The following is a 25566-nucleotide window of genomic DNA, read 5'->3' on the forward strand; positions in this document are numbered from 1 at the left end:
CTACTAAGATATGATGATACACCTGATCTACTAACTCGGTCCTATGGTGGTTTTTCTCTATTTGATTTATGTAATATAACTGGTATTATATTATAGTCAATAAATGTAAATTTCGACGCCTGAAGTATAGTATACTTACAATACATTAACGAGATGTAATAGGAGATGTTCCATTTGCCAGTTCCGAGGCGCGTCAGGATAATGTCGAAACTGGCCTCCATACTGCTCCTGCTGGGAAAGGACACAGATAATGGATGGATGAGTCAGACCATGGCCTCGGTATTGGAGGAGGAATATCTAGCTACTGAAGGAGGAAGATCTGGCTACTGAAGAAGCAAGACCTGGGTACTGAAGGAGGAAAGTCTGGCTACTGAAAGAGGAAGATCAGTCTACTGAAGGAGCAAGACCTGGGTACTAAAGGAGCAAGACCTGGTTACTGGATACCCCGTACTTTTTTAATTGTGTACAGTAAGAGCTGGACTATTATAACCCCCCACCAGTCACATTCACAGTCTACAGACATCAAGACAGCTTCTGGGCCGGTGGGTGTCAAACATATCAATGTCTGTTTTATTGTGATGATGCTAATTGCTCATTCATTGCAAGTCTCAGGGTGAGCAGCGGTGTCCTTCATAGTGGCACCCAGTCTGAGTTCTTCCCCATGAAAACTGGAGTAAAATTAGAATGTATACAGATGCTAACCGTCTTTTCTATTTTCTTAGCTGCCTCTCTTACCAGAAAAGTTTAAACAGTCATATAAAGCGTGTGTGTATACGTTTACGAGTATACGTAAATATATGAATGTCTGTGGTTGTATGTGTATGTAAGAACGTGTACGTGTATGTATATGAGGCGAGGGTCTGCAATCCCACTACCTTTCTTCATGAATATAATTACACAATATTATCCTTTACACTGTGAATAGATAAAGAGCAAAACATATTTTAGGAAGTCGGTGAAGACTGCTACATACGCGTTGCTAGCTCCTTCAATTAGTTCTCCGCGCCGTTAGCCCACCAAGGCCGAGGCTGTGCTTGTGGTTGGCAAGACGTGCTTCAGCCATCCAATGTGTAGAGGACTGTACAAGGAATTGCGCCACTATACCCCGACCTTGGCTTCACGAGTTTTCTGTCTCGTTAACTATTTTTTTTTTAAATGTGACGCTGGCGGGCATGATTTATACTTTTGATAATAGAGACAAAATACAATATACCTAAGTAGACGTTGTCGATATTTAAAGGGATTTCTTCATTGCTTATCAACTTCAAAGCTTCTTCAGAGAAACAATGTCAATGGCGCCATTATCTTCTGATTTAACTTCTTGTTCACTCTCATTTAACAGCAACATTCATGTATGTTATTAATAATTCCTTCAATGAAGACTTTAGGTTCTTCTGAATTAAAAATTTCCCAAGTTAAGAATATTTGATAATCGATACACACGACTTACTATCTGGATAATTTCCCAATGATATGTTGATGCTTCGAGTCTGATGTTATGGCCGGTGTATCGTCTTGCAATTACTATTGGCAGACATATTGTTGCGTAATCACTTGCATGTCCAGCCGGGTATTATGTAATTACCTCTTATGTCCGGCCTTTTGTTGTCTATATCCGGTCAAAGATTACGAATTTTAGGCAAAAAATATATGAATGTCAAAAACTTGTTTAAATAAGTCACACATAAAATCTGTTATAGGGATTAACTGAAACAGACCGCTTTGGGTGCTACATAAAAAACTGATATTGTTCGGTCAAAGGTCACATGAACCACAGAAGTGAAATTTTTTAATCAAATAAAATCATGACAGCAGCAGTAATTCCAGGCTAAGGAACGAAAGTGCAGATAGTGTCGGTGCTAAGATCAGCTCTTTAACCAGTGCATGTTTATTACAGCGTGCGATATGTACTGAGAATGCTAATTTAGGCCTACATCATCCATTAGGCTTATGGATTGTGTAGACACTGCATAATGAATATCAACTCCCTAGAAAACATTCGGAAGATGACAAAGTATCTAAATCTGCACTCCCTTGAGAGACATGCACGGAAAGTGAGGAGCGATATGATCAAGGTGTACAAATGGAAGTCAGGGTTAATAACAGGTGTTAAAACAAAGGCTGTCCAACCTGGAGCGAACTCGTAGCAATGGTTTAAATTAGACAAATGTAGATTTAGGATGAGATGGTGACGGTAACTATTAATTGGTAGAAAAGATGGTAAGAGGGCCACAGAAAGGCTGCAGCTGTGATGGAAGAATGTGAAGGAATTACCTCGTACAGTAGACGAGTATTTTAATTTCCTTTTGAGTTTTTTGCTTCATGAATTCGAGGTGGTTCATTGTTTCGATCAGACTTGAGATGCGGCTGGCCAGGCATGTTATGTCACTTAGCCGAGAGCCCAAGGCTAGAGCAACTCTCTCTTTTTAGCCTGTGTCGGAGCCGTGTGTAGCGGTGAACTGTGTGTGTGACAATTCGTTGCCGTGTGGCTTGTGTGTCACCTTGCTCCACCGTTGTTGCGTCAGTGCCGACTTGTAACTAGGACCTTGACAATAAATGAAATTAAAAGCTGGGAGGAACGTTTGCACATTACTGCGCCTCAACAATGAGGTCTAGGCGCGTACACGCTTGTCATCAACAATATTGGGGATAGAAGTGAGCGGGTTTGGGCATGAGGAGAAATAACCTGTGGTGAAATTTACTCTGTTTACAAATATTTATGGCCTTCAAGGCAGCTTTTAGTTTGAGAATTTCAAAGCAAACACGTGGAAAAATAATATGGGATTCTATTTATTCTAACTATCAAATGCTATTAGTTGCTTGATTCTTTTTGTAAGGAACAGGGAGGAGAGAGAGACAGAAATGGTGGTAATATTTCCGTACGTTTGCCATTAATATGTTATTGAGTATACTCCTGTTTTGATCGTTTAATTTGGACAACATGAAGTAATAATTTCGAGTTACATAAAACTATTCAGAAATTTTGGATAAGTTTTATGCGTACTTATTGTCTATCATCAGTAAATAATGAATCGTAATAAGACTTTGAAGTGGTTTTCATTGCAGAATTTATACATTTCAATTATATGAATTTCATGAAGTGCAATTTAGGTTCTGCTGGGCTGTATCGTTGCGCTCTTTCTGTCTTTAACACTATCATATCAAGCAATATTTCACCGAGTGCTCAGTTGCGTGTAAATGTAAAATACAAACAATATACTACTCGGTACAAGTTGGCAAATATCTTCCATCAACTAACACCTTGTAAAAATATTTACTAATACTATACTGATAATTTTCCACGACCTATTCACTATTCACGTTTTTTTATGAAGGAAGTGGTATGTGAGTCTATAGGTAGTACTGTACTTACCGTGTGCTAGTCTTCTGTGGCAACCTTGGGAGAATCAACTGCCGCCTTTTCTCTCCATACTGTAATGCTTCTATGATTTAGAAAACAATAATTTTCTTCAAGCACAAGGAATTTCACTCATAGAATTGGTTAAATTAATTTGCAAAACCAAATGATGCCACAGTTAAACTTGATAACAAGCATAAATTGAAAGTCACTGAAGGGCTCTGCAGGAGGCAGGTGAACGCTTGGCGCAGCAACTGACAACTGAATCAGGAAGGAACCCACCGGTATTTCAGCCAAGGTTGTGTTCCCTGATAGTGACATGCGGTCCTCCTCTTTCATTTATCTATTTTCTTTATAGTCTTAAATAATTTAATATATATATTATTTTCTCTTCTTAATGAATATCCTGTATCTTTACGCTCTTACTCGATTATTCACTCTCATCAAGACACCCTTTGGTCTATTCCAACACTTACACTCCTCTCAATTTTCATATTATATCGTGCTGTTCTTCCAACCTTCCGCGAATTACGTTTTGCACGATGTTTAAAGTTTACCTTTACGACCTCTAATTGAGCAATAAACACTATAAAATGTTCTTTTGTATTTATATTCTGACTTATTTATTAACTTCATTCTTCATTACTTACAGTAGGTATTGTTGATGGCATTTCCTGTTAATAATCCTTCTTCTTTCACTTAACACAAAACCTTCCACCGTATACAAGTAACACCGTTGACTCCCGAGCCAGTACCATCCCATCACCTCCCTCCCTCGCAACAAATAATTCCCCGTCACCAGCCCCCCCCCCCCTCAGCCCCACCAAAACGCCCTGCTTTTTTCACCATCACTTTCACTCTCCGACCACAACTACTCCCGTTACCGGCCACTCACAACTCCCTCCATCACCACCACCATTTTCACACCTTACTCCCCCATATCTCACTCCCTCATTACTCGCACTTCCCATCACTCACTCTCCCATGTATTGACTGATTTTGGCACCATTATGAAGATATAGTGAGAGTTATAGTAGGAAGGAGTGCAAAGTGAGGAAAGTTGGTAGCGTGGTTCAGTAATTATTAAATATGAAAATAATCTTTGAGGGAATTTTCTAAACACCAATGCTGGGTACATGCTATTTATTAGTTAACTGAATAAATCCGGATAAAATTCATATTGTCATTATATGGTCATTACCAGGGACATATCGCGCACGAGATCATGACACCTAGACATATACATGACCTCGGTACACTTCCTAATACAGTAAATCATCATAGGTTACTCACCTGTAACCTGTGGAAGGCTCAGCAGCTGGTGCTGCTGGGGAGAGTATTCATCCTCCAGACCCGGGACTCGGGCTTGAGTGTGACTCCGACTAGATCTGTTGTCGTGTGCTTGCGGGTCGCGAGGTCCAGTGTACTCACCATATCCGGGCCGACCCTGGCATCTCCTTATCATTACTCTTATGGGTGTGCCTGACCTTTGTCCCTTGTTAACATGTGGTTGGAGTCACTCGTGTGGTTAATCCCCGACCACTCTCACTCCCCCACCACTCTCACTCCCCCACCACTCCCACTCCACTCACACTCCCCTGCCACTCTCACTCCCCACCACTCACTCCCCACCACTCCCACCTCCCACCACACCCCACCACACTCCCCGCCACTCACACTCCCCTGCCACTCACTCCCTGCCACCTCACCCCCTGACCACTCCCTCACCCCCGCCACCTCACCCCCCTGCCACCACACCACACTCCCCACCACTCCCACTCCCACTCCCCACCACCTCCACCCCCCACTCCCTGCCACTCTGCTCCTCCACTCACACCCTCACTCACTCCCCTCACTCTCCCCTAGGGCTCCAGGTGGGCCCCAAAACGTGGGGCACTGTTCGGCCGCGCACTCTGAACTTCATCATTGTTGGCATGAAGCTTTTCACCTTCATCTAATTCAGCCAAAAGATGATGGTACTTTTGCAATTAATTCGATATTGGCAGCTTCGCTGTCCAGTGAAAAACGAGGTGGTAAAGAAACAGAGCTGCCTCACCCTTTGAGAGAGGTTGCTATCATCCACAGGCTCTTTGAATGAATGCGGTTGCAGTGTGTTACTAGCAACAAAAGCACATCAGAGTCCCTTGCAAACGCCACACGCTTCTTGTGCCTGCCTCCTCATGGGCTGCATTCATTGTATGTGTACCGTACCTCCATACTGTACATACATCAGCTTCCGTTTTCACTATAATTATCATAAGCAAGAGCACATCACACTCGAATCCTCACATTTTGACGATTTTTTACAGTAATTTGGGTCCGCAATTTGAGAAGCCATTCGGTGCCTCGTATCGACTTCACCTACAGTAAATTAAACGCCCCTTCTTTGTTGAGCGACTCCAGTTGGATGTTGTTCGTTGTCTTCTCTGGATGCGCAAAAAATTTCGGAAGAGATCATCGGCTTCAGTTGCATTATTTTCATAAATATTTCGTATGTAAATAAGAAGATCCATAGGTTACTAGAAAATATAGCGGGGGACGAAGATAATTATAGTATATTGTGGCACGAGGTGCGTGGCCCGGCGGCCGAACTCATATAGCAAACATTGTCGACGGCAGGACAAAGACGACGCACTCTCATTTTCCTGAACAAAAATGGCAAACTTACATCATCCCCATTTTTTCCGCTTTATGTCTTGCAAATTGATCATAATTTTGTGTTAAGAGGCCCACGACCAGGAAAAAAACCCGCTTATCTTGTATTTTACAGGTCGTATGGTAAATGTTACTGCTCAGTGATATGGAAATACATTATAAAGCTCCTCTGAAAAGTTGAGGTAAATAACATCAGAATTTCACACACTGAATAATTCAGGGATTGCAAGGAGAGATACAGCCTACTCTGTATAGTGGCAGAGGACTTCTGCACACAAATATTGCCAATTTATGATTTTATAATTTTCATGTTGGACAGATTAAGAAAGTTTTTAAAAAACACGGTTTTAAAACGCACTATAATTAATACAAAAAATATTGGTTTATACCAAGAAGTCTTATTTTGTACTTAATTCCTTTTGTCTTCAGCCCATTTTCTGATAAATTGTTCCTTTTTCTTTTCTCTTAACAAATACTTTGCGTTTCTAATTATTTTTACCTTGTCGTGCCACGGGGTATTTAACTGGCATAATGTAATTTTTTTAGTAAAAACGTCCAGCAGTGTACAGTACATTATGAGTCTCACATAGTTCACTTGTTAGTACGACTGTAGATTTACTAGCTACGTGGATCAATTGTTTGTTTGATTATAGAGTTAGAGATTCCTGGCTCAATTACTAATTTGACTGTGTACATGTGCAATCAATTATTAATGACCTGTAAATCTGACGTTGTAGTTGCTAACATGCGGTTTTTATTAATTGGTGTGACTGTACAGTTATCGACTTCTGTTTATTCTCTCGTTTGGCTGAATATAACTGCTAACGTCTATGAGGGCCGTGTTATATCTTCTAAGAAAAAAAAATATATATATAATTTAAGGGAAAATAACACAGTTTACATTATATATTTTAATGCAAAACATACAGGTGAGAGACCAGGTAAGAAGGGAGATGAGCATAATAAGTGGAAAGGTCATCTTAGTTCACTAGCAGAAATTAAATATCAGCAACAGTCAAGACATTGGTGTTACAGTCAAAGTAACTTGACTAGATAAAATGACTAGGAATATAACTTGGAATAGAGTGAAACGGAAAAACTGACACAATAACTGGAATTCAAGAGCATCTTGTTGGGGAAAAGGGCGTGGAGTAATTTGTTTCTCGATTGTTGATCAGCGGCGAGTCCGAGTCATAGCCAGGGACCATCAATCACAGGGACTCTGCTAGAACATATGTGAGATAATGGGATTCAGCTCATGGAATGTATAACAAAGTTGAATGAAATATCTGAGACAGTACAAACACACATTCCACAGATGTTTCCTACTGATGTGTGTACGCAAAGACAAAGGGTATATGGAGTGACACTGTTGACAATATTACTAAAACATGAACAGAAATTATTTTTGACATCAACGCATGTATATATATATATATATATATATATATATATATATATATATATATATATATATATATATATATATATATATATATATATATATATATATATATATATATATATATATATATATATATATATATATCTGTATATATATATATATGTATATATATATATATATATATATGTATATATTATTTTCATTATATAAAATATTTTTCTTTATATTTACATGATCAATGAACGTAACTCGTATATTTCACATCTTCATTGTCAGTTTGTGTGTGAAGCGTCCGTGGTGGTGTGAGTGAGTTGGTCCGGGTTGAGAAAAGTCTTTTACATGTAAAGATAACTCAAACCTGAATATATCAATGTTGTGTAAAACAAGAGAAATTATTCACCAATTTTGATATAGGCATTTAAATAATAAACCATTACATTTATTATGGGCGAGCCAATACTGCACCATGACATCTAATATGGTCATACAAATACTCAGCCATTATCTTTAATCTAAAATTTATCAAGACAAAAAAAAATGTGTTCCAGTTGATGTCTGTGATTCACTATGGTTACACAGGCAAACCACTTCTGTGAAGGATCTCTGCACAGGTACACATTGTGAGGTTACTTATAGTGATTGTTCGTATGGCTTGTCATATTCATATTAATTTAAAGATGTAAAATCTACAGCGAATGAACACGCACATAGATTTTGTGACATCGATCTATAATTGAGATGGTAAAGAGTATCTGGTTTTTGGTGTTTTTAAGTGCCACTATTAAGGCTGAAGCCCCAAGGTTCTCTGGACCGACCAAACATGTAGAATGATGTGTGTTTACAGTGAATTGTTGTTTACTTGTAGCAGTGATTCTACTGTGGTTGCTTGTTTGCATTATGCCTTGTGAACCGGTGGTGGTGGATTTTGTGTGCATGTGTGTGATGGGTTGGTGGTTCTTTCTTCTCCACTATGAGTCGTGAACCGGTGGTGGTGAGTTTGTGAACTGGTGGCGGTGAGTCCTCTGTGTTTCATAAACTTTGAACCAGCAATGGTGATTCATCTGATGGCGTCAGAAGAAGTAACCCAGTGAAGATGGTTTATTTGCTGCCGTATATCAATAATTACGGACAGTGAATGATTCCTTAGCTATTACATAGTGAAATGAACCTTTTTTTTTTGTCTGTATGATAAAATATCTGTCAGTATTGGTTAGCGTGTGTTATAAGGTGCATGTGTACCAGTAGCGGTCTTCTGTGTGACAATAGTTGTATACTCAATATATTTTTTTTGTCATGTCTTGTGTTAGTCGGCGAAGATTTCTAAAGTTATTCCATTGTTGTGTTTGTGACAAGGTGTAGTGAACCCTCTTGTGTCTGCTGTCGTATTTTTTAATGAAATCTATTTAAAACGAATTCCAAGAGAACGGTAAACTTCAAACGATACGCTGATACAACGTATCTAAGTATTTGCGAGAAAGTTATTAAAATAAACATCTGGTGCCTCTGATTGTAAAGAAAATGATATTCGACCTTCCTAACATATTCTATCGTCTTGATATAGCGGTTTGAGGTGACGTGGTTTGTTGTAGCGAGTACAACTCTTCGTTATTTACTGTGGTGTCTTCTTATGCTGTTTGCTGTCGCCAATTTTTTTTTCATTATACACAGTAACTTGTCTCGATGTGAGATTTGCTGTCACCAGTACAATTGTACATTATACACTGACACGTTATAGTAGGTATTCTATTTCGCCTGTACATGCTACGGTATACGCTGTGTACAGTGAAAACCAAACATGAAAAACTCACCATATTATAAGCTCTTGTGTCTACAGTCCCAACATATCTTCACTGCCCATTAGTTATATAAAAAGTTATACAATCCGTATTTGTCTGTATCTGTGTATGGTAAAGTAAAACTACATTAAAATAAAGACAACTTATCGTGGTTTCCATAGCAAGGATACCTGGGAACTGTGAAGTGTTGGGACTTAAGGTAACAGGAGCTAGGGACGCAGTGTACTCAGTACACAGTCACCGTATCTTTTGAGTGATATTAATTTGTACGAAGTTACCTCTGTACATAGAGGAAAATCATTCAGGTTAATCAGTTAGCTAAATTATTGGTTTTTTACCTTGAGCACACACGAAGAACCACTCACCTGACCTCACGTTACCAGTGTGGTATAACTGCTTTTCATATAATTCATAAAATTCATAAAATTTAACGACATAATTATGTCTGATATACTCTGACTCTCTTATCCATCACCGAGGTGATGATATGTCATGAATTCCTCCTACTCATGAGTAACAAAAATGTGTCGTGAGGTTAAAACATTGTTTAACCTCCAACAAGGGTTTGTGGTGCAGCACGTACTGTATACACCACTGATCGCTGGACAATAATAAGCGATCACTTGTCCTGTTAATAGCACTGCACAAAATAACTCCAAATACCCACATTTATGTACATTAAGGGGGTCAATGGAACGGATGTAGTGGTATTTTTGATAATTCGGTATCTACCTTAGATTCCTTTGTTCATACCCTATATCAGATCTTATTACACTGGGCACAGAAATATGCTGATCATTTGAATACTAACACATCTAGCACTTCACAAAATCTTCAAACGGTACTATCTTCAAATTGTATCACTAAGCATTAGCGAGCCAGTAACTTTTATTATATAAACAAAATTAACGTACTGTAACTAATGCACTGGCGTTCACAATCATAACGATAGGAAGTAAGTGTGATTGTCCATCGAAATCAGTAACAATCAGTAGCATCTTCTTGTTGCCAAACTGTCACTTCTCTTATATTATTTATGTGGTAGAAACAAGGATCTGCCATATTTCTGTCACTTGAACACAATATGTCATGGTTTTCCACCAGCTGGTTTCACGTCACACTTATCACCAGTCACTATTTGCTCACAGGTACTTACTTGAAACACCACAACTCCCTCCCAGGTAATCCTATAGCAACACATCACTTGGGTGTATTCTGGAGACAACTCAGTCATCTCTTCACCGCGTGTGGCTTGATGAGGGGCAGTAGAATGTTAAAGAGCTTCGACAACATTATTTAGGGCCCAGGACGTAATAAAGTAACTTGAGAAAGAAAGGGAAGATGTGGACATTCAAACACATCATCTAAGGCCAAGGAAGACTACAGCAAGGAAGGACCAGAGCCACGAGCAGATTACACTGAGGTTAGCGGCTCCACCTGCTGCCTTTCGTCTTTGTATTGCTGCCATCTTGTCACCTGTGTGAGATTGGGAACACTATCAGTACACAAAGCATTACTTACTGTGCTCTTAAGGGCATTAGATTAATCATCCCATGTTTTTTATTTATAATATTTATGCGAGAGCAATTGGGAGACAAAGTTTGGACAATTTAGTCATTTTCTAGGGGTGTCAGTCAACTTAGAAGAGGGTCAACGAGTGTGAGAAATCCACCAACCTGCCTATTATTTCTCTTCCGCTATGTATTTGCATTACATATTAACTGTACATCTATTTTTCTCATTTAAATATCTAGCTCTGTACGTCTGTGTCTCTCCTATGTGATTGAATTATTTCCCTTTATTTGATTGGTCGTCTAACCATAAGCCACTGAATTCAAGGTGTGAGAGACAATGTCATGCCAAATTATTTTAGAAGCCTTGACTCTCCACACGCATAATATAATATATTAATGCATACGCTATTGTGAACCTTATAATATAGCTAGAAAATCTGTAAAATGACTATGGAATAGTTTCTCAAAGAAGAACACGACCTACCTTTATGAAATTTACTTAAAAGAAGAGGAAACATACTTATGACATTATTCATTTGATGAATTCAGAGGTTACTGACTGCAGTACGGCAGCAGTGATGCAGGCATTAGCGGCCAGTAAACCAAATGAAAGCAAAAGCACTGTGAGACTAATACGATCAATAAATAATTCAGTATACAAAGCTCCCTGTTTCGTATAAAGGTAATTGTAAATCACCTGTGAACCATTAATTATTTACCTCGAAAAAACGGACATAGAAAAGGGATACAGATAATTACAGGTAGATGAATCATGAGAAACTGTGTGTGTGTGATGCTGGCCCAGGTTAATGGCGCTCCTCGACCATCACCTCTAACCTCCTTCCCAAGCAGCCGGGCCAGAGGCATCAACATCAGCCTCCCAGACTTATCCAAACTCTTTACCGAATATCACAGTGCTCATAAAGTAAGTATTTATCAAACGAGTTCACGAAGTAGGTAGTCTTTCGTAAACATAACCCAGTTGTGAAGTTACAAGCTGTACTGAAACCAATGGATGGTTTCTGCCCTATATGAGTGTGGTAAAGTCACTCTGGGTGTAATCAAAACATTTATCCCAATTATTAATTTTAAGTGATTTTTAATACTCCTGAACCTTAATTGGGTGAGTTTAATAGTTGGAACCGGAAAAGGTTAACTTTGTAATTTTGTAGATGGAGTGTTATTTGCTGAACTGAAAAAAAATTAATACTTACCTCACTGAAATATACTTCCAATTGAGAAAAGTGTGCCATTAATTAAGTCCCTCAATTCAGGAAAACTGTATGTATGCAGACAATTGAGTCAACTTTATGTATTAAACTAAGGGATTAGAAATATTCATACTAAAGTGTTATGATATTTTGTTAACTGAAATTTGAGTTGTCGACCCGAGAATTATTATTCCTAAGTGAGTTTATTTTTTGAACTGAACAATTTTAATTATTCGCACTTGACCATTTAATATTTCCACCATTTAACATTTCATTTGTGTCTGTGATTGTCTTATATTGGAGCCACAAACCCTTACCTCAGTACTGTATTACCTGCAAGACATTTGCAAACAAAATGCAAATCAATTTTGTTTGTTGCATTATCATGGAAAGTAAAGATGTAATTTTTATTCTATATGATGACCATATACACACAAACATACATACAAAATAGACGTATTATAAATTTAAGTAAAAGTTTGAAAGGTATAAATCCCTTTTCTCACACGTTCCGGCTTACCATGTGAGACAAAGACGTTGGAAAAAGCAGGTTGGGTGTTAGAGGCGCTGCAGGTGTAATTGCCGGAGTCTTGGTAGCGGGCATCAGTGATGACCAGGTGAGAATGGGTCTTCTTGGGTCCCGTCTCCGTCGACACGTTGATGCCTCCTCTTTGTGTGTCATAGTTGATCATGTGCTCGTTGTGGTACCAAAACACATACTGTGGTGGAGTCGGGCTCTGACGAGAGAGGAAAATGTATTACTACTCACACAATAACCTTCGTGTCAACAACCAACATCTACACTGACACCTTCACAATGTGTAGCTTCAGTAGTCGATTACTTACTACATTACATTACCTTCTTAACATACCTGCGAACGTAAGAGTAATGTTGGTACCTACAAATACTTGGCTGACATGTGACGTTACCAGAACCCATTACCATGAGCCCTGTGCTGCCTACCCACTCTAGTGCCACGTTGATGCTCCACTAACATACTGATTTACTATCCCTTCCATGAAGAATTATAATATAAGTATTATTTACCCGTTTCAAATGTCTTTATCCCTACTAGTGAACTATCCATTTGACATTCAGTTATACCTATGCCCTCCCTCCAACTTGCCTGCCTCACCTGCTTGATTACACAGACGAGTTTGATGGTGGAGCCAAGCTGCACATGGTAGTCTTTACTGCCCAGGATGAAGGCCTGAGGAACCACGACGTGTAGATTCACAAACTGGGAGATCACACCTGTGCCCGTTGACAGCTGTATTCATGAGAGACCACACTTTGATTACACAGAAAAGTCTACATCATAAGTAAACAAAAGAAATGGTACATAAGCACATAAATAACAGAGAAGCTGAATAACAGATACGCATATGTGTAATAAGGAAAGGTTACAGTAAAATACATTACCAGTGTTCTTTAGTTTTCAGTGTATAATGACTGGATAAATAACTTGAAGACTTGAGCCTGAGTTCTGGTTAGGCAATGCTAACGAACTCTGTAAGTACGAACAACTCTGCAGGTCTAAAGTCACATTGAGACTCCAGAAGGAAGTTTTCTGCCTTACGTAGGAGTCTGTTTAGGAGGACTGGGGTGAGAATCTTGCCAGCTATGGACATCAGCTAGATCCCGAGGTAGCTGCCAGCGCCTGACCAGTCTCCCTTGTTCTTATTAGATATTGAAGATAATAGCGTCTTTAAGATCTTGGGGGATTTCCTCCTGTTCCCATATATTCTCCAAGAGAGAATGGAGACGGCTGGTCAACAGTGGTCCTCCTGCTTTGTACACCACAAGTGGTATTCCACCATATTATGTGACTTTGTTAATCTTCATCTATCCTCTTGATCTTCACGCTTATTATATATATATATATATATATATATATATATATATATATATATATATATATATATATATATATATATATATATATATATATATATATCAACATCAAGGCTGGGACAAAGGTGAACATCTTGACACTTAATCTTCATTATTAGCTAAAGTTTCGGTTATCACAGTGACCGTTATTACCGAAATTTATATAACACAAAAAACAATATACATTAAATGCAAGTGAAACAGGTATATATTAATTTAAAAAAGTAAAAGATTCCAACAGATAACGTTTTCTAAATCATGAGAGGAGAGTAGATGAAGAGTGACGTTAAATGAAGTTACGATTACAACAATTAATTATACAAATATGAAATAAAGCGAAATTAAATATAAGGATACAAGGGGCCTACCACTCTAGGAGACACAAGTTCAACTGAGAACCCCTTCTGTATTAACTACTCGATGTGAAACACGGTGACTGGATGCAGAAATGAGACATACTCTGAACTACTTAAAAGAGCATGTTAAGATATTACTTGGAGTAACACGTAAAGACAGAACAACAGACTAAAGGGAGTCATCTCAAAACATACCACAATATCATATTACAAGATTTAAAGACTTGGTTTAGCGTAGACACAACATATCCCCCAAAAAACAATAAAAGTGAACCATCGAGCTCTCCACCTGGATTTAACAGGCCAAAGTAAAGGCTGACAAGCAGATCAATGAATGAGATCAGGGAAATTTTAATCTCCCATGTCTCTGGGAGCCTTCCCTTCTCCTACCATATGACCTTCCCTGCAAGTCTCCTTCTCTATAGTCCTCTGAGTCTCCGTCCTTCTACCCTATGAGACTCCCTCTCCCCTGCCTTATACGTTTCCCTTCCTTGATATGAGTCTCCTGCCCCAATAAGTTTCTCTATCCCTACCATGTTGATTCCCTCCCTCTGTTCTGCGAGTCTTTCTCCTTTGTTCCACGAGTCTTCCTTTTCGCCACTTTCCAACTTCTCCCCTCCCCTGTCAGTCTCTGTCTTTCTGTCCTATGCTTCTTTACTATGAGTTTCCCTCCCCCTTAGCTACTGAATCACCTGGTGAGTGTTTACTTTTTACCCAGTGAGCCGTTCTCCTTAATCTTTTGAACCCCCTCCCATCCCCCTACTCTCTGAGTCTTCCATCTTTTCTCCTGTGAATTTCTCGCAAACTGCCACGAGAATCTTCCTCCTCCTATCTTGTACAGTAAGCCTCACTCCCTCTGTCCTGTCAGTCACTCTCCCCCTGTCTTGTGAATCTCTCTCCTCTATCACTGTGAGCCCCGCCTCTATATATCTGTTTCTGTGCTTTTTGAGTCTCCTTGTTCCAAGCCTGTGAGCCCTTACAACACTCACCTGACACTCGTAGGTGCCGTTATCCCTGCGTGTGGTGTATTTAACCTGCAGCGTCCAGTCGTCAGATTCCTCTGGGTGCAAGACAGTGAAGCGCTCGTCGTTGGTGTAGGTGAAGATTCCCGTGGTGAGGATGTGCCAGTCTCGCCTCCTGAACCACGACACCTGCAGGACAATTGACTCGTCAGTGGGATGTGCAGTAGGTGTTGCTGTACTGGTCGGTATGACTGTACTGATCACATGCATGGACAAACTTTCTTTTCCCGTTTGTTGCATCAGTAACAGGACACACAGAAGATCACTGTTCAATACAATGTGACAATACACACGGCTCATAGAAGGAATTTGTTACAATGGTCATATCTTAAGACAAACTCTTTTTATACCTCTCTGATAACACAAAATAAATCTATAAAACCTCATTATTTTAGACAGACACAATGACTAGTGAGCAATATTAATATACTTACGCAAAACAACTCTGGTGTGCAGTAATAATTTGATATTACGAGTGACTCGGTTTGTAGATATTCAGTGTTTTATATTGCAGAGGTATATACCATCAACGCTGTCGGAAAACTTTTAAAAATGGCCTGTGGATGGCTGGGGCCACATTCCCCACCGATGGGTCAGTGACCTTATCCCCAGTGGACGAAGTTATTTCTCACATCTGACATAAAAAATTTCACAAACATTCTTGCAGGAAGGGGAAGGTTGTGTGTACTGGTGGCAGAGTGGATGTTGTACTGCTGTATTGTTTTCTTGTGTATTGTGGTGGATGGTACTGTTAATGATGATGCTTGGCCACAGTGACCAATAATTAAGTGATTGAATTAGTTCGCTTCCATTTTCTTGGTACAGTCGTGTTAACTCATACACGGTATAGACTTCGCTAAATAAACCAAAGAAAGTAATAAGAGATAACAATTGGGTTTCTTTTAACAACGTATCCTAACGTATAACGTAAAGGAAGCGATCTTCATAGTCTATCAAAGTAAACAAAGGGTAACTAGATGTGGCACATGATAGTCCAGAAGATAAGTTCTCCAATTATGTGGGACACGATCACCTCGACTTGTGACCTGCTGACCCACAGTTAAAGAAGGTTTATCCCTAACTGCTACTCCCAAATCAAGTTTAGTACATGTATGATGTATAGGACAAAGGTTATCGTGTGGAAACTTTAATGTTTATTAAGAGACAACCTCAATACTACTACGGCCAAAAGTTACCAAAGTGTAAATGTGAATAAGGAAGAAAAAGCAGCATATTTCGCGAGGTGCTCAATTGTCTGGCATATAACAGTAACCAGGGCAAAGGACCTATAAAATATTGTGTTCATTGGCGCAGGGAATATTTTGGGCAAAAATAACCTTACCATTTACCCCATAGGCCCAAAATCAAAAGGCCGTTATCATACTACAGTCAACTTAACCTTCAAGCCATTGGGACAAAATCGAGAGGGACCTGCCTCTCCCAATAGTTTGGTAACCAATTAGCATACATGAAAACTCGTGTTGTGGTTCGGAGACTAAAATGTCCCACACTGATGCATGGAAGCCTGGAGCTCGAGTAAGGAAAAAAAAAGACAAACAGGTGGACAAACGAACAGATGGAAGACAAATACCAAATGTATGCTTCATTTAGCGTGTACGTCTCTTTTTATGACTACTCTCGTGTAAGGTTTTTATATACTTGAAAAGTGAATACAGTTACCTAGGCCTGGCAGCATGCTGGGGGCAGTGTAGATACAGCACACTATATATTAAGCCTTTGGTAAACAAGGAGGCAGCGAAGCCGGTATTATACTCGATCACTTCACAGCTCTATTCTTACAGCCCACTTATTATTAGAAGGTCTGCAATAGCTTCTTTTTTAAAGTCTTAATTTTAGGTAACAGTACTATAACTATCACCCTTCCCTACGCGTTCTCTGCCGTCTCCTTATGACACGGCGCACTGAAGACTTTGAGGTGAGGATACGCAAGAAAAGAGCAAGACCGGCATTACACTCCACTATCTTTCACCTCCCAACCTGTAATTTAGGAACTCATTCAGTGGGTGGCTGTGGGATGGAACCAATCAATGATGGGTCAGTAAGCAAGTGCTATGTTTACATAACCACCACACCCCTTGTTGTTATTGTCGACATATAATTCTAATCTGTCCATGATACATAGAGCCTCTCAGTAACCATTCATGAAATAATGTGCGGCGAACACTTACAGTAGTTTCCCCGAGTACCACCGTAACACAATAGAAAACCTAAGTTCACCAGCCTGAGGATCCCTTGGCACGTTTCACAACTTGTAATTTATGCTACGACCTTTCTAGTTCAGTCAATACCGAGTTTAATAAATGTTTTTTCTATCATATTTTTTCTGTTGCATGCTAAACTATCATTTCATAAGTAATGTGTACGTTTTTTTTAGACATGCTGTGGGTGTTGTCTGAATTACATGAAGAATTAAAAGATAAATAGTTATCGATTTACTTTTCTTTCCTCTTTTCGATTACTTATGGTGGGATAATTACATTCACTTAACATGATTTCACTTTACGTGGTACTATTTAATAACGTATCTACCGTGTTAAGTGAGATGTTACTGTATCATTACTGTTAAAAAAGGTGTAGATATTGATTTTTCTTTCATGACTAACTTTGAGAAGAAGATGTTTCAGAATTACCACCAGAACTATTAGTGGAATAGTTACAACAGATCAGGTTGATTGTCTGAAATGTGAACAAAGCTAAGTTGGGTTTCTGTTCAAGTGTTACATTAATTTCAGTTCAGTTAAACACTGCACACTGTGCACAGTGATGAGAGATTCTGTTATAAATGATTTCACTGGGAATAATTACAACCCTCCAAAAGGTCTTAGCTAAAAGTTCGGTACTCTGATATGAATAATATTTCATAGTATAATACCTTAATGCTAACGATTGAAATAAGATAGTATATTAAAACTGGACAAATAAATACAACTTTATACTTTGTTCGTTGTAACCAAAATGTACAAAGGCTTGAGGCTAATTTAACAACGACAATATGAGAGATTTTTTTTACATCTGGCAAAATAGGGAGTGGTAGCCATATAAACGACCTCGACACAACGAGATATTTGCTTTAATATTACTTCGATTTCATAGTATGTTCACGATTGTGAGTTTCCTTCTGTCGAATGTAAACAAACACAGCTCTGCCACACTGCACAAAACCAGACGAGCTCCTGTAAACGCACTAGTGAAGGGGACTGTACGTAGTATAGTGTATTTTAATTAATATGCTGTAGCGGGTATTTTCACTTATACAAAGTAAGTAGGGTTAGTAGTGATCGCAGGCTTGGTAAGTGTTTGATGGTGTTCGTAGACATAATACGTGTGTTTGACTTGATGTAAATACGCAAAGTTTGATGGCGGAGTAGCTAATGATGACTCAACTGACTCTACCCTCTTCCCACGAACACAAACTCTTTATAAATACTGACCATAAAATATATCACTGTCGATAAAATTAAATAATCACGTTACTTCAAATTCCAAGTCGTTAAGGTATAAGACAGATCCGAGAATTTAAAATGTAGTAAAAATCATCAAATTTACTCAAGAAGTGAAGCTGAATATCAAATCATGTCAGTCCATGTGAACCGAACACACGAGAGGAAAGAGATAATTAAAATTTTTTATGAAGAACGAAAACATCACATTATGTTTTCATTTATTTAATTACTCTAGTATCAACGATTCTTCTTGTGTATGTGAAAACCCGCTTTTCATTGTGAGATAAAGATGAATGTATAATGTCTGTATACCTGTACATGTGTAGTGTCTAAGTACAATTGGCGGTATTGGAGATACATAAGTAAGGCTTATAAAATGTGAAAGTGTCACAGGCATGACTTCCCGTTAAGGACAGTGTGGATATAGGACATTGTATACTAAGTCTTCAGTACGAAAGGAGGCAGCGTGGCCAACAGTATCAGAATTAATATCAGCTGCAGTATAGTATCAGCATCAGTGGTGTCAACAATAGTACTATTAACAGCAAAAGTAGTGGCAGCAGGAATTTCACCATCAACCATCATCAACAACTTCAGGAAAATCATCAATAACCGTAACCAATCAACAGTATCATCTGAAACGATCCCCAGAGTTCAAGAAAAATCACCCAAATTTTCCATAAACGATTATTATTATTTTCCCCGAGGCGAAGAGGATCCTCCGTTGCAGCTCCTCTATCTTTTTATATATGGAGAGGAGAGGGAAGGTGGTACTGAAACGACAGGTTAAGAGCTAAGGTTTATCCCTGACCTTTTTTCTTCACCACAAGAGTTTCCTTCAGAGAGGTGTAACCGGACGCCGCACCGCCGCTGGTCTAATTCCTTTTGACCACTCACCTGACCTGTCGGCCGTGGCTCCCTTTGCCGCTAACTTTGATCAGCTTAAGAAGTCCGCTCTGTTGCTATACCACCCGCTTTGTTTACCCTTAACTCCACTAATTGTCCAACCTGACGAAGTGGCAACATTTACGCCTGCGTCTATTAAGAACTCATCGATGACGTGAGCTTGTTTGGAACTGGTAAGGATTTACTACTCCAACATTTTCTCCACTGCTCTCCATTACTCTTCTGGTCTTGTTTCTCAGTCTCAAGAGTAATCCTTTAGGTTAACTTTATTTCTTGGATGCCTCTACAACATATTCTATAATTATCTCCTAAGTATTATTATAACCCTATGTGTCTCGCCCAAGATTACTCCCAATGCTGGACAAAAGTGATATTGCTAGTGTTAGCTTTCAGTAGAGCAGACTTCATGAGATTCTCTTTAGGTGTTCCCAAACACTTGTCAAGGCTGATGAATAAAATTCTAGGCAAAAGAGATCAATAAAAACACCTAGGTAAATCTACCTTATTTACATATATTTACAAATAAACAGCACAGGACATATTATAAATGCACTTTCTACCTAATTGGGAGTCAGCATAAGCACCACTGACTCCCACCTATCATTCCCTAGGAAAGGATTCACAAACCTTAAGCCACATGATGGCTCAGAGAAGAAGAGAGGCAGAGAGGAGCAGAGACAGACCTCTGCCTAGAACCAAGCCCTGGAGAAGACAAGGAAGGAGAGGCAGTAAGCTTCGCTCATCTGCGTATGCGCAGATGAATGTCATTAAATTCACGAGCTTGCATTAACTACTACAAGGTTTGAGGTAAGGTTATAACGGGAGAAGGACACGAATATTAATGGGAACCCAATGAGGGATAATATGAGCTAAAATAAATGTTCTAACAATGAGAACACAAGCAACAATTGGCAACCTACCAATTCAAGCAGCCACACATTATTCTTGGCTACATTTTCTTGTGGATCTGAAGATAAATCCAAAGACTACTCTTGATTTCTTCCTTTTACTGTGACCAAACAGGTAATGGATGAAATTGACTTTAATCATTGATTTTTTATGTTAGGTGAACTTTTGGGCTTGCATAGCCCCATACACTGGCATGTTGGCAAACGGATTTATTATCGAAAGTTGCCAACTTCTTATTCTTGAGGTTAACCACAGAAAGGGTTCGATTCCCGGTCTTTTTGATTCAGCTTACTTGTAAGGAAATTCTGTATTGGCTCTAGCGAAAGATTCAAACACTAAACGGAAGGCCCCAGGGGGACAACAAAAACCAACTTGCCTCTCCTTGGTGTGGGAAAATGGAATTACAACTCTAAAAAAATGAATCCACGAGTACCTTCTCTCGAAGAGGCCAGGTACAGTGCAGTACACATACGAAAATACGAAACGTATCTCCTTCCACAGGGGCGATGGAATTGGGAAAAAAAGCAGTCATTGCTACACCAAACACGGAACGACAAGAGAACCCTGAATTATACGACTCCGTGCAAATTCAGCGGTTACATTTCAAAAAATTAATGTATTTATATCTAAGTGCATTAAAACTTACATGCATGGCGTTTGCGAAATGATGAGCTCCAGGTTGAACTAAAGAACTCGAGCCAAGTCGACGCCCAATGAATTTATGCCAGTTCCATATTTATGGAGTAAGAGAGTATATTTCCCAATTCCTTAATTCCTGTAAATGGGTGGTAACAAGCCTCGTATTTCAGCATTTGGAAGATAAGATCGTGAGCTGGATGGCGGATGAAGACGTGGTTGATGGTCGATTCTTCACGGCATTAACCAACAGTTCTCGAAGGAGGACTTGGACTGCGATGTTGATATTTGGGAAAACTGTTCTGCCCCAAGCATGCTACAAGTGTCAGGAGTATGGACATAGCACCGTCAACAGGATGAACCCTGCAGCTTGACCGCGTTGAGCCTATATTGATGAATGCGAGAGGGAGTGCAAGGCCGAGACCCCGAAGTGCCATATCTGCACGGTGAACCGGTTCATACAACAATATAGCTTCTCGCTGGAAATACAAGGTGTGGGAGAAACACCATGATGATTTGCAGGGTTGCAGCACTCTAAAGGCTGAGCTGTAAGAACGCAAGGAAACAGGTTGAGGAGTCTAAGAAACTTGGTGTGGGTGCCTGGACATTGTAACATTATGCACACTGATAGGGCAGAGATAAAAGTAGTATATATAATGTAACTGCTGAGGATGATGGAGAGAGAGTACCTTAGGAGCCACTGTCGTGTCTCTATTTTAGGTAAACTTACAGTTAAAAGGAGATGGTAAGAATTGTGGACCGGGCTAAACATTTTCTACAAGCTTAAGCCAAACATTGACAACTGGTCCACGGCATATAGGAAGAAAAGACAGGATGATAATGTTCTTACACGGTTGAGAATGACTGTCATATTCATATCTCACCTGGGACCGTACATTACCCAATCGTCCCCACAACAGTATCATGTGTTGATATACTGTAGTAGTAGTAGTAAACCGTCGCTCATGTCATTGTGCAAGTTAAAACACTGCAAGGAGGCAACTCGAAGCTGCTACAGTCAGGGCGAAAGTACCATTCACGGTAGAACCTTCTCGCAGACAAAGACCGAGTCACTGAGTCGCAATAACAAAAGCTCAAAAACCAATAAACAATAAAAACAATCTTAACACAAAAAATATAATTTCATTCAAAATTTTAACCTTAAAACTCAAGTTATATCATTTCTGTAGTGCACACTACGAGTGTAGGACAAAAGCCCCCTAGGACAAAAGCCCCCTAGGACAAAAGCCCCCTAGGACAAAAGCCCCCTAGGAGAAATAATAAAAAAATTTTAAGTAATTATTTTATATTTTTACAGTTAATGAACACTTCTCTAACCTAACCTAACCTAACCTTCGGGAATTCTGTTATAGTTATAAAGAAGTATACAAGGAATGTTTATTAAATCTGCAATGACGTATGTTTTGTCTACTGGTGTAATTACTCCCCTGACATTCAGTGACCTCACTGGGCCCTAGGGTCACCTCAGTAAATACAGAACGAACATGAAGGTAAACTATGTCGTCTTTTTTCTTTTCTATTTATTTAATAATGTTCTATATCAAAATTGAAAGAGTTATAATATCCTAATTATCTAAATTATAATAATTTCATATTTAAATCTATATATTTTTAACATTTCTAATGACCCTTTCTTTAACATAAAAACAGGGGGCTTCTGTCCTATTTTGCACTTTTACTGAGGGGCTTTTATCCTAGGGGGCTTTTGTCCGGGCCCCGCACACTATTCATGTGTGTAAATTATAGAGAGTTCTCATTAACAACATAACAGCAACATGCGTATAACACTATCTCACCCATAAGAACACCTAGGGATTGACCTTCTTTACTGTATACATTAGCCTTGTCAATATTTACTCCTTCAGCTGTTCCTACCCCTTAAGATGTGAATTACACGAAATTGCTTAGTAATGGCTGGTCAATATTGTGATTACGAATAGTAAAGGTTGGGTCACTACCCTACTACCTGAATATTATGGACACCTGTTGTCCCTTTGGTACTTGATCTCCCTCGCCTCTTGGGAACTTATATATATATATATATATATATATATATATATATATATATATATATATATATATATATATATATATATATATATATATATATATATAGTGTATTTAGATTACACCAAGAAAAGTCGCTTGTCACAAGTGATTAGATAACTAAAGTAAAAAAAAAATTGTATTTACCCAATTTTTCATCCTTCTAGACTCAAGATGCCGTCCAGTGTTACTATGAATGTTTTGCGAACACTAATAGGTGTTCAAGTGCGTAGGACGCGTTCATTTTCCTGTAAGCCTGAATGGAGAGCCCTAACACCCCAGCCAGTCACACACGTCCACGGCTTTACCGCATCTACTCAACAGCTCACCTTTAACTCTCACCGTTCTGTTTGTCACGAGGCTGCTTCAACACAACAATCCATCAAGATAACCTCCTGTTATATATACCAAGCTGAGGATCGATCATGGTCAGGCTAAAAGTATTCGTCTTACACACAAAGGTGTGAGTTTGGTAGCGCCTACTAAATGGTATTCAATATTTTATATATATATATATATATATATATATATATATATATATATATATATATATATATATATATATATATATATATATATATATATATATATATATATATTTTACAGATTGAGTTTAACAGTTGGCAATACATAATTTGTTTATGTATTTGAATAATGTAAACGAAGAACTGTGGACGTTCAAAGACTGATCTGTAGTACTAGTTCCTGATCTTCCATTTTGAGGGAAACAGGATCTGGCGTTCCTTCTTGTACGCTAGTTACACGTTTGGGCTGCATTTCACAGCTTTATACACGCTTTTCCTAAAAGATTGACTGGTGGATTTAAAAGAAAAAGTCCCACACTCCGCAGGAGAGCAGCATACATACAAGGCGAAAACATTATTATACCCCTGGCCAGCGAGCGAGGTCACTTCAATTCCTCGTCTCTTATTTTTCCTTATGTTATCTTGCTGAAATTTTTCATATCTAGAGGAGGGTAGATTCAGATTTCTATTCCAGATTCATCGTCACAGAAATGGCAGAGCAAATAAACTCTCTACCACACGTTTTCAATAATTCAGTGATGTCACTGTGATGATTTCACAAGTATAATGTTGGGGTGAAGCATGAATGACTTTATTGAACAGGCCTTTGTGGTTTCACTTTTGTATTAAAGAAACGGAGGCTGACCTAGTTTTGTCACCTGGTAATATCTCGAGAATCATATAAACTAGAACAGCTGGGTGAGGTAATACTCTTGACAGATAAAAAATATAAAAATGTGAACAGCATATTGAAAGCAATCTGTCCCCCGTATTGTTGAATATATGTTGAAATGTAGACTGATGTTCGTATAGCGTAATCCTATCGTAAAACCTGGGAGAAACAAATGCAGAATAACACACAAACGATATATATAAGAATATCCAATAGGGGCTGTGTAATTTCAATTTAAAATACTTTATTACTGGCACCAAGACCTTGGTGACGTCCTTAGATCAGTAACATTCATTGTTTATTTAATAGTAATAGACAGATTTCTCTCTACATGTGTGAACAACGTTTAAGAAAGGTGGCGAAATAATTTCATAGGTTTACTGCGCCTTGAATAGGAAGGAAACAACGCAGATGGCACCTCAGGGCAGATCTAGACCACAGCTGCTCAGACAGTTTTGTCCCTCGTACTGTGGAGGGTGCTGCTGCCTTCTGGACCACTAGACGGAGTATGAGTCACCCGAAATAATTTTTCTTACACAATGTTCATTAAGTTTGTAAAGCGTCCCACTGACAAAGTGATCTGCTCATATAGATGATTTATAAAAAAAAATATGTAATCATATGATCACATAGTGTGTCTGTAGCGAGGATTGCTGTAACTAAACACACTACTGTAACTATGCCATAAACTGGATAAAGTGTGAACGTATATACAAAGAGATTAATAAATTTCATGCAATTACAATTGAAAAATAAATTCCAGAGCTGTGATATATATACACATAATAATAATACGTATATTAAAATAAGAAGGTAGCAATGTGCGGGAACAAGAGGATACATCACATTTAAGTTTCACTACTAACTTTTAAAAGGGAAAGTAAGAGAGCTTCTGGCACATTCACATTACTGGTTTATTCTGATGTAGGGAAGACGACCGTATAGATGAATATTATGATCAGGTTAGAAATGAAAAAAAAAAATCCCTTCATTCAACCAGACACAAGCTACGTGACTCTAGCCTTTACTTGTATAGGCCTACAGCTTCATATATCTATTATCCAATACGGAAAAATCAGAAATAGATTCAAAAGGTAAAATAATGTATACAAGCAGTAACAGTGCTCTCTATCTCTCTCTTTCTTTCTCTTATATAAATGGAGATAAGCAGATATT

The 25566-nt window shown here is 38.7% G+C and overlaps 1 protein-coding gene across 2 annotated transcripts in view; it reads right to left on the minus strand.

Annotated features, from left to right (window-relative positions):
* Positions 1-7602: 7602 nt before the first annotated feature.
* Positions 7603-25566, minus strand: part of LOC121880068 (neuronal cell adhesion molecule-like) — a 103840-nt gene continuing 85876 nt past the window's right edge. For both annotated transcript variants that reach the window (XM_042387076.1, XM_042387075.1), the window contains exons 4-7: positions 15179-15340; positions 13076-13210; positions 12460-12676; positions 7603-10690 (exon numbers count right to left, since the gene is read on the minus strand). In XM_042387076.1, coding sequence (XP_042243010.1) covers positions 10575-10690; positions 12460-12676; positions 13076-13210; positions 15179-15340 — 630 coding nt within the window. In that variant the 3' untranslated portion in view covers positions 7603-10574. The remainder of the gene's footprint in view (positions 10691-12459; positions 12677-13075; positions 13211-15178; positions 15341-25566) is intronic.

Source organism: Homarus americanus, unplaced genomic scaffold (assembly GCF_018991925.1).
Source record: "Homarus americanus isolate GMGI-L3 unplaced genomic scaffold, GMGI_Hamer_2.0 scaffold30108, whole genome shotgun sequence".
Classification (NCBI taxonomy): Eukaryota; Metazoa; Arthropoda; class Malacostraca; order Decapoda; family Nephropidae; genus Homarus; species Homarus americanus.